Source organism: Ochotona curzoniae, unplaced genomic scaffold (genome assembly GCF_017591425.1).
Source record: "Ochotona curzoniae isolate NIBS_2020 unplaced genomic scaffold, NIBS_Ocur_1.0 scaffold_3171, whole genome shotgun sequence".
Lineage (NCBI taxonomy): Eukaryota > Metazoa > Chordata > Mammalia > Lagomorpha > Ochotonidae > Ochotona > Ochotona curzoniae.
Window position 1 is genome coordinate 2,439,264 of NW_024467104.1, and position 26,754 is coordinate 2,466,017.

Sequence of the window (26,754 nt, forward strand, 5' to 3'; positions counted from 1 at the left end):
AAGACCAATTACAGAGGAAAGAAATACATGCATCAAAATTAAAATGGAGGAAGTAAAAATATTCACATTTTCACATGACATATTGTTCTTTTATGAACAAAATCCAGACATGCCACCAACAATCAGAACTGGTAAATCAATGCAGCAAAGTTCCAGTTTACAAAATCAGTGTACAGAAGCAATAGCTTTTATAGCATTATTGATGAACTTAACAAAAGGAAAATAAAAAAAAATCCCTTTCACAATAGCCACAAAATAAAATATTTATGAATAAACTTTGCCAAAGAGGAGAACAATGTCTACATTGAAAATGATTAGACATTGATAAAAGAAGTCACAAAGGACTCAATAAATGGAAAGATATTCCTTGCTCATGAATTGAAAGAATTAGTATCAGTAAAATATCTACACTACTTCAAACAATCCACAGAGTCAACACAATCCCTACCAAATACCAAGGAGATTCTTTACCAAAGGGGGAAAAAATCCTGAAATTTATATGGCATCATAAAAGCCAACAATAGTCAAAGCAGTTCTGAGGGGGGAAAAATCAAGCTGAAGGCAAGACAATACCTAGCTTCAAAGAATACTTTAAAGCTCTAGTCATGGTACTGGCATAAACAATGACACATGGACCAACGGAACAGAATTAACACATGTACATTGAGCCAACTGCCTCTTTACCAAAGTGCACAGACCATAAATTGAAGAAACGATAATCTTTTCAATAAAATGCATTGGCAAAACTGGATGTGTGCTTTTAGAATAGAAATAGATCTTGGCCCACTGCGGCCATGTTGGTGGGTAGAGTCCAGGTAAGTCTGGGCAGAGACAGATGTCTGAATCTCCCAACCATGTGGCTGGAGGAATCCTTGCAAGGTCAGGCTTCCTACTGGGTCATAGCTCCTGCTGGTGAGCATGTGGTCCTGGCCTGGGAGTTGGGCAGGCTAGGCAAGGTAGCTCCAACTGTTGGTAAATGTGTCAGTTGATTTTGGAAGGGAGTGCGTCAGGCAGGGCTGAGCACATCTTAGCTTATTGGTAAGTGCAGAAACTAGGTTGGAGCACAGGTCATGCTGGGCTAGGATGTTATACCTACTGGTTTGCATGAGGCAGGGATGGGAGCAGATTGAGCAGAGCCAGGCACCAACACCGGCCAGTGAGAGTTGGGCCTGGGGGCAGTCCAGGTCAGACCAGGCTATAGTGTCCAAAGGCAAAGGTCAAGACAGGGGAGGGACTGTGCCAAGCAGGGTCAGAGCAACCACTGGCAGACACAAGATCAATGGCTGGGAACAAGCCTGGTTATACAGCTAAGGGGACACCCATCTGGGTTGTGATTCCCATTGATGAGCACCAGTGCCAGAGTGGGGGCTGCTATCTGGGATGGATATGGCTGCATTATCCCTTGGCACAGTGTGTACTAGATCTGAAGTATGCCAGACTGGGGTAGACTCCAGTGCCCACAGATGCTCATGAGAACCAGGGTAGGTGTAGGCTGAACTATGCTAGGTCTCTGTCCCTGCTGAGCCATGTGTGAACTGTGTCTGGGTGTGGACCAGGCTTGGCTAGGCTGTAACACCAAACAGTAAAACCTGCAATGGCCAGTCAGGAGAGGCCACTGTTCCTGCTAGGAGGTGGATTAAGTAGGGCTGTCCCATGGACACATCAGTGTGTGTGAGATTTGGCATTGGGAGAGGTTTTGATGGAGGAGCTTGGGAAACTCCTCTGGTAGGATACAGTGCCTGTAGGTGAGCTCAAGAATCAAGAAAGGGAACAGCCCAGACCAGGCCAGGGAATGTAACTGACACATGCTTGGCACAAACTGGGGGTTAACCAGGCTGATCCAGTTCATATCACCCGCTGGCGAACCTGAGAACCAGGATGGAGTGTAGATCAGGTAGATTTGGCCCGCAACACAAGCCAGTTCAGATGAAGGTTGGAACTGGGTCTGGCTGGGTTGGGGTAGGCTATAGTCCCTACCAGTGGGAGCTGGAAATTGAGGTGGCCAGACTATAGCACTCACTGGCAAATACTGAGGTGAGGCGGGCCATGCCAGACTGGGCTGCAGTACCCAATCAGCACATGTGAGACCCCGGAGTAGTGGGCAAAGCCAATAGTGGGGCTGCAAGGGGCTCCCCTACTTGGCTACCTCTCCCACTGGGCAGCGTGTGTTGGAATGGCAGCAGACCAGGGCGGGCTACAACACCTGTAGGCCTGATGTAAGCTGGATCAGGGGAATGCCAGGCTGGGTTGACTGTTCTGACTGGTGCATGCATAAGCCAGAGTCTGTGTGGTTGGATGGGCTTTGCTGCAGCATCATTTGGCAGATACTGGCGTGGGGGAAAAACTGTCAAGTTAAACTGCAGAACCACCTGGGAAGTGTACGATGTGGGAGTGGGCCCAGTAGGGAAACAGTGGGCACCTCCCTCTTGGATTGCCGCTTTAACAGGTGAGCCTGAGAACCAGGACTGGGGCAGGCATGGCTGTTACCAGAAATGCCTGGTGGATTCTTTTCTCAGCTTAGTATAGAAATAAAAAGCTGGGAATCTGTTGCAGACAGAAACGTTTATTTGTGAAGGGACCAGATGAGCAGGGAAGGGAGAGGGGAGGGGAAAGCACCTCCCTAGAGAATGCCAGGAGGTGGGGAGGGAGAGAGAGACACCAAAGGTTTGAGGAAGGGTTTTGGGATTTTAAGCATTCCCTGACCCCTCTTTGTTAGGTGGGAACCTACAGGTAAGATGTTCCCCATTGGTGGTCTCTTGATCACTTAGGAAATGTGTGGGCAGTGCTGGTGCTGCCCACCTGAAGGTGTGGCCAAGACCTCAACAGGCCTGGATGGTCTCAGACCCCACCTCTTGAAATCCCACATCCTACTTCTGCAGGGGTAAAGGGCGATGATGACTTCTGGCTGCTTCTTGCTGAAACAAAGGGGTTCCTGGAGGGGTGGGATCCACAAAGAGATAGTCCGGGTCATCCAAGTTGCCGTGGCAGAAGTTGGTCTGGTTGTCATACAAGTTTGCATGTTCAAGGCCTCCTGGAATCTGAAGACCCCTAGTTGGGAAACAAAGAATACAAAGCTAGTTGAGAAGCTAGTTGCATGCTCAACGTGGAGCAGGAGCCAGCACAGATGCAAAGATGGTCCATAGGCTAATTGTCTCCATTCCAAAGCTTAAGGCAGGCAGACAGGCTGTGGTGTAGCAAGTTCTGGTGCTGAAAAGAATCCTCGTATCCAAGGTGGCAGAAACAGAAACATCTCTGCTCAGCCTCCCCATTTCCTACACCATGCTAGTTCTGGGACTCCTGCCAGTTCAAATATGTCCTGGTTTTGTACTTGGACGCGCTAGTCAGAACAGCATGTGCTGGGAGTACTGAAATGAGGACACCTATGGCTAGCAGGTGGCATCCAGGTGTGCACTGAAGACCACAGAGGGAGGAAGTGAGGGTGAGAGCATGCTAGATGTAGGCCTCTGTCTGATTCAAAATGTTCTGAAATTTGTTTTAACCTCAAGTTGAAAAGCCTGCTTAACAATAGGCCTGATTCTATAAGCCTGCACGATGATGTTCTTAGGTCCCCATCCTGGTAGCTGCAAAGATGGTAATGGGTGACAAGATGTGGGGGAACACATAGAAAGCACTTATTTGCTTTTTGAAAAGCAGCTTTAAATCCTCCAGTGCTTCCCAGGTTGGTTCTGCAGAATCTGATTGACAGAGGATGCTGACCTCAGACTGCAGAGTCAATATCTACAGTAGGGGTAAACAGCCATGCACTTTAGGGGCTAAGACTATGCCTACAAAGATCTTCACTAATCTATCTCACCCCAGTAAAGGGGCCGGGGTCGTTGGAATAACAATGAAAGAGCAGTAGAAGTGGAGCTCTCCCCAAGTACAAGTCCACGGCCAGAGATGTCTTGTATAGTTACTTTGAATGGATCTTGGCCCAGGAGAGAAAGGCAAGGCAGAAAACTGAGCACGTGTCTAGCAAGAAACTGACCTTTTGAGAGCCCACCATCAGGGAGACCAGAGCTCCTCAGTACAAACCCAGGTGGTGAGTACCTGGATAGGGGTCCCTGGGACCTGTCACAGGCAGTGGGGTTCTGGTCAGCAGACCCCCTGCTCCCACTCTAGGGGAGGTCTGATTTCGGCTAGACACAGAGTGGTACCTGCTGACACTTCTGTGGGTTGGATAGTGGGGCTGGTTGGATTGATCTAGACTTTAATGTCCACTGACATGTATGAGAGCTTAATGGGGTATGGGACAGATTGGAGCAGTATGCTGCATATACTGGCAAGCATGGGAATCAGGGCAGGGGGTATGCCTGGGGTGGGGTTATTTTGGGTCATTCTGACTAGGCTGCAGCTCCCATTGGTTTGTGTGAGGGTTGTGTGTGTGGTGTGCAGGATCAGGCTGGGCTGCAGCACCCATTGGTTTGTGTGGAAGGCAGGGCTAGGGACAGAACCGACTCAGTAATTGCAATCACCAGCATGTGCATAAGCTAATTGGGACAATGAACTGTGTGTGCCTAACCCTGTGTTGGCAAGCACACACAAGAACCAGGTCTGGGATCACATCAGATGAAGTTTCTATGGGGATCCTCCCAACTGAATTGCTGATCTCAAAACTCCAACCCTGAGGAGAATTGCAGGTTCCATGGTCTGATCATGGAATGCATGTGTTAGAGCTGGGCCTCTTCAGTGGTTTAAAGATGGAGCAGTGGACAGCATGTCCAGGTGCACATGGAGGATATGGTAGTTTATTGGAATCTGCAGAGAACATGGCATAGGACAGAGGAAAGAACAAATTGAACAACTACTCCAACCAAGTGATGGCAGTGAAAATCTGGGCAAACGGAGACTCTAAGGTGGACTATGTCAACCAGTGGATTCTGGAGAGATTTCATCATATTTGGAGTGGTGAAACAGACAATAGCTCAGGACTGTTGAATTATTAAAACCTCTTGAGCAGGACCCTCAGAGTATGCCCCACATCGGGGACTCTGGGGTGGTGTCAGGTGGATGTCCCAGGGTGGAGAGGTATTTGGGAGGGTGGGTGTGGCTTTTCCCCTTATCTCCCCTTTTACCCAGACACAGGAAGGAAAAAAAAGAGAGAGAGAGAAAATGTGGAAATAATGGTCTCACCCACCTTCTTGTAGCCCTTAAAATCATCAAAAATAAAAATACTTGTCATTAAAAAATTAATACATCTCTATGCTTCACCATACTGAGAAATCTACTCAAGATGTGTCAAAGATCTAAATTTAAGATCTTAGGTTATGAATTTGCAGGAAGGAAATGTGGGGGGTATATTTAAAGACATTTGTGCAGATGAAAGTTTCTTGGATAAAAGCAAATCTGGGCAGATAAAATTACATCAAACTTAGAAGCTTTTGTACATAAGAGAAAACTATCAATAGAGTGAAGATACATCCCACAAAACGGGAAAAATACTTTCCAGCTGTTTAATGAACAGAGTTTTAATACCCAGAATCTATCAGCAACTCAAAAAAACTCAACAATAACAAAGCTAATCCATTTTGAAAAAAATGGGCCAAGGATCTCAAAAGACACTTTTCAAAAGAAGAAATTTAAATGGCCAATAGCTACATGAAAAAAAAGCATTCAACGTCGCTAGCCATCAGGAAAATGCAAACCAGAACTCCAATGAGATGCCACCTCATCCCTCTTAGAATGACAAGCAAGAGCAGATACTGAGGAGTAAGTGGAGAAAGGGGAACTCATATGCAGTGAGTGAGACTATAAATTAACACATGTGGGAAACAGATTGGAGATTCCTAGAAAACCAGAAAGAGCCCTGCTCTATGATCCAGCAAACCCTTCATTGAGTCTATGCCTAAAATCATGAACACATTGTATTAAAGACACCTGCACCACCAAGGTTATAGTAACACTGTTCCTAAGAGTTCATTAATAGCAGGATGTTCATTTTTCACTTTAGCTTAATTACATGTAATCTTTTTTCTTTTTTCCTTTATTTGCTATACCGTGGCCCCTTTAAGTATTGGGAAGTTACACTTGTTATAGTGAGGTGGATGAATAGGATATTGTAATAATTTGTGAAAAAATAATAAGGGAGTACATAGAGAGGAAAGTGGGGAAGCAGGGAGGGGGAAGCTCCTGTGCTTTTAAATATGTATCATGAAACTACGAGATTTAATCACTTTATATAAATCAAAAACCAAAAACTTTCAAAATAGAAAAATATGGAATCAACCAAGATGTCCACCATTAGATAAACAGATAATATGTATGTACAATTAAATTTTATTGTTACAAAAATTAAATTCTATTATTTGCATCAAAATAGTTGCTACTGGAGGATATCACCTTGAGTGAAATAGACAAGGCACAGAAAGACAAATTCCACATTCTTTTCATTATGTGTGGGAGCTAGAATAAAAAAGAAAGTAGGGGTCCAGTGCAATGGCGCAGTGGCTAAATCCTCACCTTCTAAGAGCCAGGATCCCATATGGGTGCCAGTTCACATCCTGGCTACTCCACGTTCCATTCAGCTCCTTGCTTGTGGCCTGAGAGAGCAGTAGAGCATGACCCAAAACTCTGGGATCCTGCACCAATTTGGGAAACCTGGAAGAAGCTCCTGGCTCCTGGCTTTGGATCAGCTCAACTCTGGCCACTTGCAGCCATTTGGGGGAGTGAACCAATGAATGGAACATCTCTCTCTCTCTGTCTGAAATTCTGACTTTCAAGTAAAGTAAGTAAATATTTTTTAAAAGATCCCCCCAAAAACGAATTAGTAAGTGGAAAACTCACTATTCCTCAATAGATAAGAATAATACATAATATAAATAAGTAATATTTGCGAACAAAGTGACATTTTGATATTACAAATTTTTTTCAGTATGAGTTAAAATGTATTTACACTACTTGAAATGTGTGGTTGCTTGAAAGACTTGAAAAATGTGATTGCAAATGCTCAAGAACTTGAGGCATCCTCTGCTGCTTTCCCAGGTCACCAGGAAGGAGTTGGGTTGGAAATGAATCATCTGGGACATGAACTGGCTCCCCATATGGGATGCTGTCACTGCAGGCAGAGAGAGGCTTAGCCTGTTATGCAGTGGTGCTGGCCTCTCTACTTACTACTTGTTGAATTGTTTATTTAGTGGATATTTAAGCTTTTGATTATAACCAGAGAAAAAAGTATGTCATTATTAAAAAAAATCAAATGAAAGAAAAAACAGAGGGTAGAAGGGAGGGTAGGCTGGGAAATATCATTGTGTCCTTAAACTGTGTCTATGAATTGCAAAAAAATGTTATTGCAAAAATTAAAGGAAAAAAAGAAAGGAAAGGAGGCAGGGATTTGAGGGAGGGAGGGAGATTAGGAATAGTTCAGTTGCTCATAACCCATGTGAAAGCGCCAATTCTCAGTTCAGGCTCCCAATTTGTGTACATCACGGGCAGTCGCAGGTAAATGCCCAAGTGTTTGGTTCCTGCCACTCATGTGGGAGACTTCAGGTGGTGCCTCCAGATCCCAACTTTGTTGTCCAGCCCCAGCTGTTGCATACATTGGAGGACTTTTACACTTTTCAGATTGCTATACATTTCAGGATACAATGGCAGGACAGGTGCAGGATGTATATTTCCAGTACGAAAAGAGGAGACAGGGAAATACAAAAGAGTAATCAGGCTAAAGCAAGACCCCAAATTAGCAGTTGCATCTTCATTCCCAGCTTCCTGGAGGACTATGACGAGGGCTGATCTCACATGGCTTGGGCAGCTCCACCTCTACAACTTTGCTGGCCAAACCTGCTTCACTTCTCATAGGGCACAGCCTCATCTATGAGGTTCTGTTCTGATACAGACTGTTGGCAGTAGCTCTGTCCCTGTAACCAATCTCTGTGTGAACCTCATTATGAAACATCCTTTAAAATCTGAGTGGAGGCCTCTGTTCCTCCATACTCTGTCGGCTTTTGCCCACACAGTTCCTCTGTGAGGCTTCATGCTGATGTCTGTAGCTTCTTTTTCCTAGCACACTGCTTGCAACATTTGCCCAATAGGTGTTATCACATTACTGGTGAGTGCTTTTCTGAGGTCTCTTCTGCAGTTCCATTAGCATCAACCTCAACCTCACAGCACAACCCCATCTGGCATCCCAGGCTTTCATTTGAAATCTCAGCAGAAGCTGCCATGATCCCATAACGCGTGCATTCTGCAGATTGCAGAACTAGAATCACGCAGATGATTCCAAGAGCTGCCACCAGCTGGAGCTGTGCCAGGACCTGCTGACTCAGAGCTGCAGTCATCTCTGAGAACTTGCCAGCATGTTGGAATTCAGAGCTTTCTCTTCCAGGCTCCTGGACCTGTGATGGGAAGGGAAGCCTCCAAGATCTCTGAAACATGATAAGGGCCATTCTTGGACTGTCTTTACCATTTACACAGCCACCTGCAAGCATCTCACACTATTTTTTCAAGCATTATTTCTCAATTTCACTGTTCTGTATCAGATAGGCTTTTTTCTCTGTCCTTCCACTGGACAGCCTATAAATCTTACAAATCTTTCTCCTCTGCTCTCTTTTGCTCCCGAGTCTCTTTGTACCATTTAGTAACAGCAGCCAGTAACATGCGTACTGAAACCTGAAGACCTGGCTTCCTCAAAATCTTCTCTGCTAAACAAATGAGTCCACCATCTCCAATTTCATCCTCCCCTGGTGTTTCATAGACACAGAAACCCAACTTTTGTTTTTTTCTTTTTGCCACTGTTTACATGGTTAGTCTTCACATGTAATTTGCACTATAGCTCTCATTTCTACCTGAAAACTTATCAGCCTGGCCTTTATGGTCCACTTTTTAATAAGCATTCCATCTTTGCAAGCATATACCTAGCATAGAGTCCAGCATCTTATTGTCCAGATAAGTTCAGCGGCTTCTTGGGGAGACTTTCTCTGGTCTGAAGGTAGAGCTAACAGAGTAAAGTCCCAGTCAGTTAAAAGCTTGCAATGAAGGAATCTCAACTGAACTGGAACTGTGGTTATGCAGCAAGGTGGAAGAATCCACCATGGGGGGAGGGTTGTGAGAGGGGTGGGGGGAATCCCAGTGCCTATAAAACTGTATCACATAATACAATGTTATTAACAATAAAAAAATTAAAAAAAATAAGCATTCCAATTTTAAACTTTCATCAAAATCAGCCAAAATTCTCTGCTGACAACACTCTATGCTTTATCCAGCCTGTTCCTCTGAATTCTTTCAACCTGTTGTGTAATGTGACCCATTGAGGCTGATGTAACAGTGGTGAACAAATTCATCAGAGCAGTCTGACAGAGTGACAGAGATTTATTGAACCTGCTACAAGGGAGCAGTGGATAGGCAGGATAGTCAGAAGTTGACTACGGCTGCAATGTAGGCTACACTCCAAGAGGCACACTTGCAGTTGCTTCTGAGGGTGCATTTCCTGCAGGATCCAACATGTTTTCCCAGGTATGTGATTTGCATTTCTGGCTAGAACTGACTGATGAGCCTGAATTGGGTTTAGCTTTTTGACTTTCCCAGTGCCTACACACTCTTCCCATAAACCAATCCTACAGGTGCTTCCACATCTTCACATGCAGTTAATAACAAGTTTGTCATTAGTTCAACAGAAATATCCAAGAGAGGCAATTTATGAAGGAAGAGAGCTTGTTGTGGCTCATGGGTTGGAAGTTCACAATCCAAGACTAAGTGGTGTCTGGAGGAAGCTATGAATGGCACAGTGTGTATGGAGGAATGATCACACAGCCAGTGGAGAAGCATAGAGGCACTGGGCAAAAGCTCTTCTCATATAACCAGCCTTCTCTCCAGAGCTGTACGTCAAGGGCACGCCTCCAGTTACTGATGACTTCCCACAAGATTCAACTATTAGGTGTTATAATTGGACCAATGCTTCACTCTTAATCAATTCGTGTTAGCATAAGATGCTGGAGCTTAAACATCTGCATGAGCTTGAGGAGCCACATCTTGTTCTTTCTACAACATACAATCCACAAATATTTTTCTCCCATTTTTGTTGCCTTCCTTTGTTGGGCTAAATCATTTAGTCTGGTATAGTCCCACTTGACAATTGTTCTTTTGACTGCAGTTGTGGAGTCATATTTATGCAGTCATACCAATACCAGTGTTCTGAAGATTTTTTCCTAGAAATTTTATAGTTTCAAATCTTATATTTAAGTTTTTACTCCAAGTTGGCTTTTGTATTGAATAAGAAAGGATGCAACTCTATTCTTTCCCATGTGAATAGCCAATTTCCCCAACATTATCTTTTAAAGATGCTGTCATTTTTCCATTGTGTATTCTTGACACCTTTGTTAAATGAAGATTGGCCATCTTTGTATATGGGTTTATTTCTGAAATGTTTGGTGGATTCCATTGGGCCATAGGTCTGTCTTTACAGCAGTACCAGACTGTTTTAATTCTATAGCTCTATAACACATTTTCACGTTAGAGAGTATGATGGTTATAGCTTCTTTTTTTCCTCCTCCAGATTGATTCAGCTATTTTGGGATGTTGGTTGTTCCTGTTGAGTTTTACAGTTCTTTCTACAGTTTACAGTTTACAGTTCTTTCTACAGTTTACAGTTTCTTTCAGAAACATCAGTGGGATTTTACCAGGAACAACTGACAAAGTGAAATTAAAGTCCTGGATTTTCACAGGCAGATGTAGCACCTGAACAATCATATTTCTAATAACAATTCCAATAATGTGCGGGAATGAATACATATCAAAGTTATTGATTAGTGGTAAGTTGGGCATGAACTACTCTGGTTTCTCCCCTTGCTCCCATCTTCTATGACCTGCTGTTAAACGGAAGTCTTAGATCCCTGAACTTAAGGCGATTCTCAAGACCTTAAGTGCAGGAGTTTAAGCATGTTTTCTCTGGAACACTTTTTGCTATGACTGTTCTGTGCTCCAAATGTTTGCTTCTTTCTGTCCTTAAAAGGAACTTCGCACCACATTATCTTCTCTACTTCCTTATTACTCTGCTACATAGTTGTAGCACATCATCTTGGAAGAGCCACTACGTTTACTTCCATTAAAATGTAAGAATTATTTCGGGATTTCTTAGTTCAAATATTTTAAAGAGGATTCAGTTTATCCAGCTGCCTTTTGGGAGGAATCAGTTTGTAAATTAAAATTGTTGAGGGGACAGAGTGGTGCATAGCACGCGAATCCTCTGTCTGCAGTGACAGCATCCCATGTGGGAGCTAATTGCCTGAGGAAAAAGTGGAGGATGGCCCAAAGCTTTGGGCCCCTGCACCCATGTGGGAGACCTGCAGGGAGATCCTGGTTCCAGGCTCTGGACTAGGTCAGCTGTGGCTGCTGCAGGCTTTTGGGGAGTGATCCAGTGAATAGAAGATCTTTCTCTTTGTTTCTCTGATGTAACTCTGATATTCAAGTGAAATAAAGCAACCTTTAAAAAAGTAGAAAATATATAGCTGGCCTAGACATCAACTGTCTTCTATGGCCAAATGATAGTTAAATGACGCAAAACACAACTTTTGTGAATGCAACTATGCATAGGGCTACCACTCTGACATCCATTCAGGTCTTCACTGGGGCCGTAACTCAATTTGGAATTTTCTCTTGTAGTTGTCTTAATTATTACTCAAATATATTATTTTGCTCTGTGATATAAGAATTTATTACTTTGGGGAATTATTCATTTTCATTAAGCAACAGAGTCTTTGATGGTCTTTGATGGAAATTCGTATTGTAGGATCAACCCATGTTTTAGGGCCCGACTGACAAAATGGTCTCCACGGGCTTGTTTTGGCTGGGCCTGATTCTCAGTCCCAAGATTAGAAACGTAAATGTCTTTGAGGCCCTTAAAAAATTATTACAAATGTTTCAATATGTGGAGTAAATAGCCATAAAACTCATATTTTTGAATAATCATATGGTTTATAGACTTGCAGCAATATTTCACTACCTACTTGGATTTATGATGTCATAATTGGCCAACCGCAGCACCTATTTTTCCAGAATAGTCATAATCTTTGAGATCAGCTCTTGGGCTTGTTCCATTATACTTGTAAAGCTTTACCGTCATGCTCTAATTGATCTCTTTCGCCTGGAGGAATTTATTCATCCGGCAGTTATCTCCTGGATGGTGGTAGCTACAGCTCACACATACATCAGATGGTCATTGTCTCAACAGGAAACACTCCACAACAAGAACATCTCTTGAATTATCAAGCTTGGCTAGTGCTTTCTGTGCCCATGTTTGTCTAGTATTTCACTTTTGAATGGCGTATGTCCAGGTGAGCATTCAGAGACTGCTTTCTATTTCTGTCCAACAGTGAAGGGTCACTCGTACAGGACTGCTTGCGAGGGCTCAACGAGGCCCTACACACTGAAGTGGTGACTCAGTGAGCTGCTTTCCATACATGTTGAAAGGATTCCTGACCCTCATCACAGACCCATCACTTACAGATTCAGAATTCATTGGTTGGACAGAAGCTCTGGGATGTTGTTCTATGGATTTAGCTCTGCTGTCCTGAGGCCTCTGCCTTCTACAGACGCCAGAAGAGGGAATGGCAGTGAGAAGTGAAGGAGCGGCTGAGCAGGAAGTGACGATGGTGATGCTGTCCTCTTCATCCCGGCTTACAAAAGAAAAAAAAAAAAAAAGAAGAAAAAAAAGCAGCAGTTTTTCCAATTCTTGAAGAGTGTGTTTTTAAAGTTCATTTTGTTTGCAAGTAGGATTCCACCATGAAAAAGGCATTTGAGCACATCTGGTTTGCTACATTTGCTTTATCGGAAGAGAACATTTAAGCCCAGAGAAGTTACTTAACCCTATTCCTCAGAAAACATTCCTTCCCAAATTCTTGTCAATGGGGTTGTAACACCAGCACTTCACTTGTTGTTTCAGGAGGAGTCATGGATTCATGAAAGTAAAAACCAGAAGACGCAAGTCCAGAACAGGGCCGTGAGGATGGCACCTGCAGCCCGGCTGAGACACTGAGATGCCAGGAGGCAGCACTTCCCACACCACCAATTACATTGTGGGATTCTCTCTTCCAGGAATATCCATTTTCCACATTAGCTTCTCCAGAGTTCTTGTTACAAATGTATTTCTTTCTGAACTTACCAGTTCTGACAATTGCTGCCCATGCTCTCAATATCTTGTGATCGTCTGGCACCAGGGGAGCATTAATATCTCTGCTAACTATTATTCCCTGGTTGATGTATTAGGTGCTGATTACTGCCTTGGCAAAGTATGTATTCCTATTCCATTTTATGGAAGACAGTTTTGAAGTGTTGGAAAGATAAACAACTTGTCCAAAAGGTCACAGAGATAAAATTTAAATGCTGTTAGAAACATTTGGAAAGCATGTTCAATAGTTTCTGGAATATACTTTATCTCTCAATGTAATAGAATTGCATTATTCACATTACCTCATAGACAAAGAGCTGGCTCTTGTGTTCCTGAGAGGGACACCTGTAAAGCTAAGCCAAATACAAACTGTAGGGACCATAAATCCATGGAAAAGGCAATGACTCATCTTCTTTGGGCTGATTCTTCGTGGGTATTGGAAAACAACCTTTGCATGCATCCTACCAGGAAACAGGGCCAGTGTGCCCAGTTTTCTCTGGTGTTGTCAGAAGAGATTCAGAGTTTATCACGTCACTCTTTCTCCAGGGGGTCAACTCTTTTGCCATCTTGCTCAAGCAGTCTGTTAGTGTCATTTGTTTTTGAATTATGAAGCTTTCTGATCCTATCGAACCCATTGGAGGCTTTATCATCTTGTACATACAGACTATCACGTGTTCTGAGATGCTGCTTGCGCATAAGGTGATACGGGAACTAGAGGGCCTGTTTCTCTTTGACTGCAGTTCTCCGGTGATTTACCTCATGGTGCTTTCAGTGTGTGATGTTGGAGCTGTGAGATGCCAGTTTTTTTTCTTTAGATCTGAAAGCAGGAATACTATTTCCATGTTTCCCTGGTTCCAGCCCCGGCATGGGATAGGAAGCAATGAGTCAGGGAGTTGAAAGGCTCAAGGGGTAAGTGACTGACATGGAATGACATCATTTCCTCCATGTGCTGTCTGAGAACCAGCTTTGTAGTCTTGGTGCCACTTCCTTCCATGATAGAAAGAGAGAAAATCTAGACCGACATGAGTATTGCAGTGGAGGAAGCAGACGTAGAGGGGTTGTGAGTCCTAGGCCACTGTCCTTCACCTTTCCAGCTGGCAGCCGGAGGTGTGTGAGAGCATCTTCTGGGCTGACGGGATGGGCGTGGCCAGGAGTGGGAGGTAGCTTTGATCGGATTGGTTTGGCCAATTAGCCTGGTTTACTGAAGGATTCTACTTTCTTCTCAACCCAGTCCCCGTCTCTGCTAGAAAATCTGAATGGACTCCTCACCGGCGGTTCTTCAGCCCTCAGTGTGCCATACTTGACTTGCCTCTCTATTCTGTACTGTGTAACAGAGCCTTGAGCACCAGGCTGGCTTCAGCTTAACATTCCAGAATGTTCTTTGGGGGAGAATGTGCAGTTTTACAGGATATTTAACTTTGAAGTAAAGGGTTGCTTTGGAATTTGAGAAATACAAAGACAGTAGCTTTTAGGCTGTTTCATCACAGAAAAAAAAATGTATGAGGTAATGAATATGCTAATAAGCTTGTTCTGGTGGGAAATTATGGGCAATAACAGAGCAGAGAAAAAGTCATACAGAAGGGAGCCCCTTGTTTGTCCCATTTTGTTGTTAAGGGAGGATGTGGATATTTAATTGTTGGAACCCATGACACAGGGTTAGCTTAGGATGGAGGTGAAGTTTCAGCTATTTCTACTTTGTATTTTTGTTGTGAAAGATAATATGCCAAAGGACAAGTGTGTAAAATGGATATAGTTTAAAAAATTGCAAAGCAAATACAAGGTAAATTCTATTAGATCAAAATAGACTTCCCATTCTCTAGAAGTTCCTATGAGGCCCTACTTCTTCCTATGCCTCTCCAATTCTTACATATTGACTGGTGTTGTAATTATCTAGTTGTTTAATTCAAAGGCTTGTCATTTGTGTATTTCCAACAACAGTCTACTTTTGAAACACAGCTATTCCTTCGTGGTTGGAGGTGATTGGTTCTAGGATCAGTTGCTCAAATCCCTTATATAAAATGAAATTAACTTTTCATATACTCTGCAAATCCTCATTTATGCTTTAAGTTATCTTTAGAGTTTTTAAGCATTACTTTGTGAGTCCATACAATGTCAGTGCCATTAGATAGCTGTTGTACTCTGTTGTTTAAAAGAACATCTATGCACAGAGCAGGGGGGACCCCGGAGCAGAGCAGGGGGACAGGAGGAGGCTTGAATCCCAATCCTGAAGACTCCCGGATCCTCACCAAGGACTATCAGTATGAGCACCAAGGACTACATCCCAACTGCCAAAAAGACCACTGGGGATTGGAGTGCCCTCGGAGGCCAGGAACTCTGAGGTCATTCACTCCCACATGGATCTACCACATGGGATGGAAGAAGTCCAAATCCTTCCTTGCAGGATCCAAGGGCATCAGAACAACAGTCAAGAGTCCTGAGCAGTCTGCAGAAACGGAAGAACAGTAAACTTCCTTTGGGAATAGGGAGGCGAGCTTTCTCTGGTCCTTGCCTGGTTCTGACTTTGGGTCCCCACCCTCTCTGGCAATGACCATCAGGATCACTCCAGAAACCCCTCAAAACAAACAACAAACAAACAAACAAACAAACAATCTGGAATAGATAGAAAACAACAAGGAAAGCTTAGAATCAGACAGGAAATGGTCAGCATGGATTCACTTATACCTCACTAAGTGGGACACAAAGATTAGTTACTCCTCACTAGGGTATTAAAGATTTCTCTGCACACCCCTCCTAAAACTGTTCCATACCTAAACTGTTGACATATGTCTTGTTAGAGTTATAAGCCAGTCTAGACTGCCTGAAAAACAGCCAGGTTTAGCAAAATTATGCTTCAATGCTATAAAATGCTAAACACTATAATGAAAATAGACACGAGACAGCTGAATAGTAATCCAGAGCCATTTTAAGGTGTATAGAACCTGGTTATATATAAACTAAAATTGAAATGTCAATGAAGAAATCACAGGATGTCATTGGGACCTTGCATTTTTTTTAACATATTGGTTACTCAATATTATGTCAATTAATTCCATAACATTATAAATTGTTGCTGATGTTATGTTGGTGCTTTTAATTGATTGGGATGATACTTTGCTGGCTCTTTCTTCAGAACAGAGATGGTCTCCCCAAGAAGCCATTGAACCTATCTGGACAATAAGATGCTGGACTCTATGCTTGATATAAGCTTGCAATGAAAGAATTTCAACTGAATTTGAACTGTGGTAATACAACAAGGTGGAGGAATCCACCATGGGGGGAGGGTTTGAGGAGGGATGGGGGGACTCCCAGTGCCTATAAAACTGTGTCATATAATGCAATGTAATAAAAAAAATGAATTTAGAGTATGTCAAAAAAGGAACATCTGTACACATTCAGTACAGATGTGTTCTTTTTTTCTGATTACTTTTGATTTGTGCTTCATTGAACCTGCAGATGCAGAATCATTGGATTTGGAAGGTTGTGAGTATGTGTTTTCTTGAATAAGATATGTCTTTATTTATTTTAAAGATTCACTTTCTTATTGGAGAGGTAGAGAGAAAGCGAGAAAGAATAAGATACATAGATTCTTGCATTCACTGGGTCAACCCCTCAACTGTCCACAATAGTTGGAACTGGGCAAGTCTGAAGCCTGGAGCCAGGAATTCCATCTGGGTCTCCCACATGTATGGCATGGGACGAGGTACTGGGCTGTTTTCCACTGTTATCTGAAATACTTGAGTAGGGAACTGGATTGGAAGTGTAGGGAGCAGTCTGATACAGGATACTGGTGTTGTAACTGGGTGTTTAACCTGTTGTGCCACAGTGCTAACCAGGAAATGTTCATCTATTACTATGTAAAGAAACCCGAAGATCGGAAGCCAAGGATCCACATGGCTTATCAACAACGTGAACAGGAAATAGGCTTCTCTTTCTACTCTGCTACCTTCTATGTGTGACTTTTTATCTTTAGGGTCATTTTATGAGCCACAGTAGCTTCCAGTCATCCCAGATAAAATAGCAATAATTACATAAAAATAAGAATTTCTGAGCTTGTGCTTTATAATAATGCTTTCTATGTGATAAACTATCCTAGAGAAGCTTCATTAGGAAGGAGTGAGGATTATTTTCCCTCACAGATTTGGAAGTTCACACTCCAAGGCTGGGTTGACTTCTTTGATGTGGTAGGTTGGAGAATGGCAGTGGTGGAATGTGAGTGAATGATCTCATGCTAATCCAGTAAGTCAAGAGAATAGCTGAATTCAACCCAGTTTTTCATAACCGACTCTGTCCCTAGAACTGCATTCCCAGGGCACACCTTCAGGGACCTAAGGACTTCATACTTGGCCACTTCCTAGATACCATCATTCAGTTAAGTTTCTGCTCGCAGCATCATCGTTTTATGACTCTGGGATTTAAAGAATGGCATGAGTTTGTGATCCATGTCCTGTTCTCTTACTTTATGATCATTCTGGCTATAAGGCCCAGCTGGGTGGAGAAAGGGCAGCCTATAGGAGTGAGGCAGGTGGGAGGGGAGATTGGCTGATGCAATGAGGCCAAGGGACTGCAACACCCGGAAGCCCCTGCCTGGACAAGCAGTGATATCTGGGCCTGACCAGGCCAGAGGGAACCTACCAGCACTCACATTATCTTATAAGGAGAAGTTCTTTCCCCTACTAGGCCCCACACAGCTTACTGTTTTGACCTGAATGTAAAAGCTCGGGTTCATGATCCTTGGGTGTGATTTCCCTGGCCATGTGTCTATGTGTTGGACTGGTAAACCTTGTCTGGAAGCACTTCCAATAAAGCGCACTTTGAGCCGAACCTTTGTTTCATACAGATTCTTTTTTTTTTTTTAAGATTTATTTATTTGTATTGCAAAGTCAAATATACAGAGAGGAGGAGAGACAGAAAGATCTTCCGTTGGATGATTCACTCCCCAAGTGACTGCAACGGCTGGCACTGCGCTAATCCGAAGTCAGAAGCCCAGATCCTCTTCTGGGCCTCGCATGAGGGTGCAGGGTCCCCAGGATTTGGGCTGTCCTCGACTGCTTTCCCAGGCCACAGACACGGAGCTGGATGGAAAGTGAAGCAGCCGGGATTAGAACCAGGCCCATATGGGATCCTGGCTCATTCAGGGTGAAGACTTTAGCTAGGCCACCACTGTGTTGGGCCCTCGTATGGATTCTTTTAACTGGTACTGGGATTGGGCATAACCCTGGCCATATCCTCATGCACATGGTCAACAGATTCTGCAGTGTGGAAGGCTAGGTCATTGAAAGGATGGAATCACTGGATAAGTGCAGCTATGATCTTTAAAGGATGATGCCAAAAGTTTACAAAGCTGCCGAAGAGGTTTATGTTACCTCTTTTTCGTTTTTTTTCTGTCAACATGATGGTGTCATTACATTAAATTTTTGTAAATTTGATGACTGTACTGTAGTTTTAAATGCACATTTTCCTAAATCCTTACAAGAATTAAGATCTTTTTATGGATGTAGTAGCTATTTGTATATTCTCTACTGTGATCAGTTTTGTCCCTATTCTGCATCTTTTTTATGTGTTTAGCTTCACATACTCATGGTTTTTTATTTCCCTTACTTTGAGGCCCTTACTTATGAATCAACTGCAGTCTGTCGAAGGTCATTTTCATTTAAAATTTTTAATTTTTGATTATATTTACATAAATGATTAGGGTGGGAAGGGTCATGGTTTAAGTGAAAGTGGGTGAGAGCATTGTTTCCAAATTTTCTTTTTCTTCTTCCTTTGTCTGGGGGAAGAGGGGATGTAAGGAAAGAAGCCACACCCAGCCTCCCAGCTGTCTCAGTAGTGGGGTTGGGGAACTGCTTAGTATTGTTGATGATTGGCATGAGTTTGTGAACCATGTCTTATTCTTCTGCTTTATGATCATTCTGGCTATAAGGTCCAGCTGGGTGGGGAAAGGGCAGCCTACAGGAGTGAGGCTCCCTGATGTGGTGCATAATCAGAGAGCTCTGCCCAAGTGGTTTTGGTAGTTTTGAAATGCTGTCAATCTTGCCAGTCCAAGGATGAGGAAATCTTTCCAAGGTCGGTTGGCTATCATAATACATTTTCTATTTGCCCAGATATTTGCTGTCATTGCTTGGCTGGGGTAGTTGATCAATTTGTTCTGTCCTCTTTCCTCTGCTATTGTACCAGATGTCCTCTGCAGGCCCCAGAGAACTGCCATGTCCTCTATGTGAATCTTGGTATGCTGTCCACTGCTCTGTCAAAGCTCCTGAGGAGGTCCAGCTCTGATACATACACTCCATGGAGAGCACAGATCCTACCATTCTCCTCATGGTTGAAATTGAATCCAGTGGTGCACTTGGGGGAATCCCCAAAGAAACCTCATCTGAGGTGATGCCAGATCTGACTTCTGTGTGTGCTTGCAGATATGGGGTCCAGCTCTGTCCATCACCCACATCAACCTACACACGCACTGGTGGTTGCAATTGCTCTCTCCAGGCCTGACTCTTACATAAACCAATGGAAGCTGCAGCTGAGCTCAACCCTGCCCATCACACACTCGGCCCTCACATGCACTAGTGGGAACTGCTAGTAAGAGCGACTCCCAATAGCCCCCAGTAGGCCTACCCCCAGCCCTGGTTCCTGTGCATGATGGTATGTGCAGCAGATTGGCCCAGTCTGTCCCATAATCCCATTTAACTCTCATGTATATCAATGGGCATTGAAACCTAGTTTGACCCAATCTACCCCATTATCCAGCCCACACTCATGCTAGCAGGGGCCACCACCTATCTATCAAGTACACATTCAGCCCTGGGTCTCATACTCACCAGTGAGAGTTGCAGCCCAACAGAGGGGCCCACAGTTTCCCAACTGGATCCATTTCCAGTACTGGATCTTGCACTCTCCAGGTGGTTCTGCAATCTAGCTTGACAGGATTTCCCCCTGAGTCCCAGCACTTGCCAGCTAATATTTCAGCAAAGCCCAACCAGCCTGTACTTACTGTGGCTTATGCATGCACCAGGGGACACAGTTGGTCAGTTTAGCTTAACTCTCCCCCAACCCAGTACACATACAGGCCAACAGGTGTTGTAGCCCTACCTGACCTGGTCTGCCCCCAATGCTTGTGGGAGCAGTGGCCCAGCGGAAGAGCCCACCACAGCCCTCCTACTGGACTCATAGCTGCCTCCCCTGCTCCTCCCCTTGCTAGGTCTTATGTGTGCTGGTGGGTTCTGCAGCCCAGTCTGGCATTGTCTGTCTCAGTTCAGCATTTGCCAGTGGGTGCTATAGCCTGGCCTGGCCCTGGCTACCCACAGATCCAACTCATGTTGGTTGGTGCGATGGTCTATTCCAGCCCAATCATCTCCCAGTCCCAGCCCTAATGTGAACCAGCTAATGTTGTGTCCCAACCTAGCCTGTCCTGCATCCCATCCTGGTTCTCACATCTGCTACCAGGCCTGACCCATGCATATGCCAGTGGGTACTGTAACCTGGCTTGCTCCCTTTCTTGGTTCTTGTGCTTACCTGCAGGGACTGTATCCTGACAGAGGAGTTCCTCAAGCTCCTCCATTAGGTCACTGCCCAGTGGCAGATCTCACAAACACCAGTGGGTCCTTGGCCTAGCCCAACTTAGTCCACCTCCTGTGTTGACAAAAACAGTGGCTTCTCCCACCTGACCCATACCTATTCCGGTTCTTACTTTTGGGTGTTGCAGCCCAGCCACACCTGGTCCACCACTGGACCCAGCTCTTGCATGGTTCAGATAGTACCAAACCAGCCTAGCTTGTCCTTTACCCACCCTGGCTCTCATGAATACCAGTAGGTTCCAGAGTCTATCCTAGTCTGGAATACCCCAGATGCAGTCCACATTTGTGCCGAATGACATTGTGGTCATTTCCAGCCCAGATCATTGCCCTCCATTTCGGCTCTCACGCTCACCAGTGGGAATCACAACCCAGCTGGCTTGTTTCCCACCACAGCTCTTTTGCATGCCAGTGGTTGGACCCCTCCATCTTGGCCCACATATGAGCTGATGGATGTTTTGGCCTAGGTCATCCCACACCCCATTCTTGGGTTTCCCTGCAGATGCTGCACCCTGGACCTGCCTGGCCAGTGCTTAAACTTAGCATCCACGAGTGTCAGAGGGTTCCATAGTTATGACTAGCTCAGCTTATCACTACACCTAGCTCTTAAGCTAACTAGTGGAAATTGTAGTTCCATAGGGGTGGGCCCACATATCCCTACAGAATCTGGCCTGGCCCTGGACCTGGTTCTCTTGCTTGCTCGTTAGTGTCATGGCCCAGCCTAACATGACCCATCCCTATTCTGACACTCACTGGTGTGATCTAACTCTACCAGGCATGTTACCAGCCCTACCTCTTGTGTGGGCTTGTGAGTGGTAGTCAATGGTATTCCATGCTCTCTAGCCCAGCTCAAGTCTCCCACATAGGTGAGTGCATTGGTCTGATCCATAACAGTCCTCTGGCCTCTCCCGTCTAAACCGCTTGGTCGCAGTCCTCTCATTTCCCTGCAGGTACAGTGGCTTTGTTGGTGGAAGTCCCTCAGTAATCATTCCTCACCTGCAACACCTTCCCTCAATGGTCCTCCCTCATATCCTTTTGCCCTTTTCCTAATCAAGCCATAGTCCCTGTGCCCAGGAAAGCATTGGTTTCCCAGCCCTGCCTTCTGAAGCAGGGTTGTGTGCAGGCCTAGAGCTTTGCTCACCCACCGGGATCCCAGGCTTCTGGGATGTGAGCTGACCTGGGACTTTATCCCTCCCCCCACCACTGTGCCCCAAGATCCTGGCCTACTCGAAGTTCCCCAAACCCAGTACACCAACACTCTGGGACAGCATGCTGAGCTGCGTCTCTCCTCTCTCCTCCCTTCATGTTGCCTGGAACCAAGAACCCTGGCTTGCTCTTCCTGTCTGCACAGGAGCGCTCAGTTCTCCAAATGCTTTTGTTGGTGCTATCCCTGCCCCTGGGCCCTGCAAGCCCACATCCCCTGGCCCCCATGAGCTGACCTCCTCCAGCTGCAGCTGTGTGGGAATGGCCACAGGGGCCCCTGCTCCTTGCTGCTAGGAGCCAGAATGGCAGGTATTTTTCATAAATTGGTTGTTTTCAAATGGAAGGGAGAGGAGAATCATCTCTAAGCTCAAGGTTTAGGATAGGAATTCACTGGACACAGAACAGTATGTTCAACAAAAAAGACAATCTTTTGTTATCTGTACGTGAGATGTTAAACCCTTAAACACCTAAACAAATGACTGCTTTACTAATCTTCCATTCACTGCTCTCATCGTCTTCACTATCAGCAGATCATCATATATTTTATCTTTTTTCAATTGCCATGGTATCGTGACAAGTTCCCAGGGTTAACTTCAGAATTTGATTGAAAGAGAAGGAAGAGAAAAACATAGATTGAGCATCTTCCTGAGCCAGGAAATTATCATTTTATTTATTTGTTCATTCATTTAAATATTTATGTATTTTTATTTGAAATTTGAAATTTGAAAGGGAAATTTACAAAGAGAAGAAGAGAGAGAGAGAGAGAGAGAGAGAGAGAGAGATATCGAGATCCTCTATCTGCTGGTTTACTCCCCAAATGGTTAAATTGGCCTTGGCCAGACCTAAATTGATTTGAAACCAGGAACCAGGAGTTCTTTCTGGGTTTCCCGCATGGGTACAGGTACTAAAGACTTGAACTATCTTTTGCTGCCTTCCAAGACTATAAGCAGAGAGCTGGATTGGAAGTGAAGCAGCCAGGAAATGAACTGGCACCCATATGGGGTGCTTGTGCTACAGGCAGAAGATTAACTTATTGAGCCTCCCATCTTACTTATTTTTAACAACCTCCTCTTGAACAGACACCATGCAATTCAAATGAGATCATGCAACGTGCCATAAACATTCTTCCAAAACAAAATATTGAGCACTCCTCTGGGTTAGATTTTGGATTGAGCCATGAAGAAAACAGTCTGACTTTTAGGGTTTTGCATTCTGCTGCAGGAGTTACTTTTATTTCCTCCTCTCACCAAGTCTTTGTTGTTGAAGCTAGAATGTGGTTTCACTGCTTCAGTCAGTTCTTAGTGGGCTAGAGCTATCTATGATGCAGGCAATTGGAATGAGGAGAAGTCTGGCACCATGTCCTTCAGGAACAAGACAGCTTGGCCTTTTAGAGACATTTCCGAAAGGAAGATGGCTTATTTCATCTGAAAAAGCACCATTAAATCAGGAGCAATCAAACCAGGGTGTTACCCAATGGTAAGGCAATTTTCAGCTTCCATTGTTCTGGCCTGCGTGTGATGGAAGATGCTTCAAGGGGAAAGATGACCCAGAGGAGCGAGGAGAGAAGGCTGTTTCCCAAACCTTTCCTCTCCTTAGCCAGTTTGACACTCAGTTTTAGTCAATATTTCCTGTTTATTAAGGTGATCAATAACTCACATAGTAAACAAAACACCTATTAGCACAGTTTACAGGGCTATTTAGATAGAATCTTGATAAGGAGAAAAATGTAGAATTCATGGGAATAAATTAATAGTGGAAAGATGATAAATTCAAGTATAGGTGCGAATAGTATTGGGGTGGATGCAATCAGCTCAAGACTTTTTAGACCTCTTGTTCTGTAAGCTACACATCACAGGGAAGAAGGAGACTGCGAGTAGCAAAGAACACAGCGGACGTTGGGGAGGGACTGAAGAAGAAAGTATCACAAGATTTTCAGAAATAAAGTTCACCACATTTGTAGTTTTCTCCTATGCTTTGTTTGTGTTCGTAGGTATATGTTGTATATAATGCATGTGCCAATTAAGGTAAATTGTTATCGGCACAAAATGAGTGAAGTTCTTTTATCCAGATCTACACGCTATGCACCACCTGAAATCTACTAGTGATCTTTGTAAAGGCAGTTTTCACATCCTTGTTTCTCAGACTGTAGATCAGGGGGTTCAGCATGGGGATGACCATAGTGTAGAAAACAGATACGACTTTCTCTTCTTCCAGGGATTTGCCCGAGCTACTTCGAATATACATGAAGATGAGGGTTCCAAAGAAAAGGGCCACAGCAGTGAGGTGGGAGGCACACGTGGAGAACGTCTTGGCCCTGCCACCTGAAGACTTGACCTTTAAAATGGCTTTGATGATGAGTAGGTAGGAAATAAGGATGACCAAGGCATTGGCCACAATCACAAAGTTGCCAAAGAAGACAATGACAATCTCAGAGTTTGTAGTGTCACTGCAGGCAAGCTTTAGCAGGGGTGGGAGGTCACAGAAGAAGAAGTTGATCTGATTGTTGTCACAAAAAGAGAGGCTAAAGGTGCATGTGGTACGAAGAATGGCTCCTGACAGCCCACAGATATAGGCTCCCAGTACTAAAGCCCAGCAGATTCTAGGATTCATGGTTACAGTATAGAGCAGTGGGTTGCTGATAGCAATGTAGCGGTCATAGGCCATCACTGCTAACAGGAAACATTCTGTCCCTGCACAGATGGTGAAGAAGAAGAACTGGGCAGCACAGCGACAATAGGAGATGATGGTTTTGCTTGTGGTTAACGTGGCCAGGATTTGAGGGGTGATGACTGAGGTGTAGCAGGCATCCAGCAGGGAGAGATGGCTCAGAAAGAAGTACATTGGGGTATGGAGTTGGATATCCACTTGGATCAAAATGAACATCCCCACATTGCCTAGAATGGAGATTAGGTAGAAACCCAGAAACACCAGGAAGAGGGGAATTTTCATATTGGGGTGATCATTAAAGCCCATAAGAATGAACTCAGTTACTGTGGTGAGATTATTGCTGGCCATGGATATGATATGGACTGTGGTGGGTTTCAGGATAATGAAATTTTCAGCCTCTAAAAGCTGAGGGACAGACTCTTTCTGAGGTGAAAATTAGGCTTAAAATTCTGGATGTATTCATAGAGATTTTTTTTTTTCACAGAAATCTTGAACCCAGATGATTCTCTTTGGACATCTCACACATTTCATGGAGCTGAGCGTTGACCTGTTTCTGGCTTAGAATTGGCATTTCTGTGAAGATAAGAGACATACAATTCTCAGATTTGGAAGATTCAATGCTCACCTGGAACTGAAATCTCTCCTAATCGATGGTCATCCAGCTGCTGCTTGAGCCATTGTGGACAGTTCCACCTGTTTCTTCGTTCTGGGTCTGGGTTATTATTTCTTTTTGCATCTTCTACATACTGAGCAGATTTTTATGTCTTTCTCACACAACAGTTGCAATCTCTTCTCATGAAAGCCTTGTGGAAGTTGGAACATGCTGAAGCTGCTTTCCATGGTGATCAATACACATGGACACATCTTTGTTTTATATTGTGTTAATTGTCCAGGCAAGCAATTAAACTGCTTAGGTGATAGTATTAAGTAATGAATAAAAGTCTATCTTTTCATTTTGATCTTTATTACCCTAAGAGGTCATTCTATTCAAGATGGCATTTAAAATTTTAAAAATTATTTATAGCATCCTGATTGTAAATGATATGTGCAAATATGTGGTCTTGCCCTCTTTTAATTATGTGATCTTGGGCACGTTGCATAATCCTGCTGTTCTTCTATTTCTTGTCTACAACAAACATGCTGGAAAAACATGTCTGTCTCACAGGGCTGTTTTGAGCATTAATTAATATCTGTAGAAGATGTAGAACAGTGATTGGCACCCAGAAAGAACTAATGTCAGTTATTATTATTGCTAGTGTTATTTTCATGCATTTTAAAAGCATCTATTGACTTTCTAGTCTTACAAGGAATGACTTTTCTTCATACAAATGGTTATATTGCTGTCTGAGTTCCTTTAAATAATATATTTACATATTTCAAAATTATGTATACACTATATATATATTTTTTTTTAATAATTGTGCCCAAATTTGGGCTCTCACTAAGAAAGATGAAAAAGAAATTTCCTGTTCTATCCTCTCTCCTTGCTTTTACCCCACTTAAAAAACACCTTCTGCCTTTTATCTCATTCATGGAGCAATGCTTTCTATTCTAGTCAAGTCTTTTGTACTTTTCTACAGGTTGATGGTAAATGATGTTTCCTGATTATGGTTACATAATTGTACACTAAAAGACTAAGCATTATGATTGGAACTACAGAAGGAGAAATGTAACTTAAGTGCTAGTGCCTGTAAGAGAAACTTCCAAGCATCAAGTCAAATGAATGCTCTTTTCTTGTACCCTACACTTGCTCAAAATAATTATGCTCACTTACTTTTATATTTGAGTCATAACAATTTTTGTATTTCCTAAAATTTCTCATTGCCATATGGCATAAAATCTGAGTCACATCAGAATTCCACGTGCTTGCCACTGACCATTTTCCAAGTCTATTAGGATCCTCATTAAAGTGGTTCAAATCCAAGTAGTTCTTGGGAGATTTTGCAAGGAAGCCAAGATTCATATTTCATTTCTCCAAAGGCTGCTCTACTCTTCTAGAACCTTCCACATATGATGTTTTATGAACCCCAGGTAATAACCAACTAATATATGACATTCATTTTATTTATATACCAGAAAAAGACTAGACATGTTGAACGATGGAGGATCCAGGAACTATTTCCCCACTGTTCCACTTGAGCCATTTTCCTGACATCTTTCTGGGATTACAATAGTTATTGGGAATATATTATTAATTCCCTTAGGTTTGAACTTGATAAT

At 43.6% G+C, this 26,754-nt stretch overlaps 1 protein-coding gene across 1 annotated transcript; it reads right to left on the reverse strand.

The window, feature by feature from the left end:
- Positions 1 to 23,937: 23,937 nt before the first annotated feature.
- LOC121172368 (olfactory receptor 9I1) lies at positions 23,938 to 24,882 on the reverse strand. Its single transcript, XM_041004231.1, has one exon. The coding sequence runs from the start codon at positions 24,880 to 24,882 to the stop codon at positions 23,938 to 23,940; it is 945 nt and encodes a 314-aa protein (XP_040860165.1).
- Between the last annotated feature and the right edge of the window lie 1,872 nt (positions 24,883 to 26,754).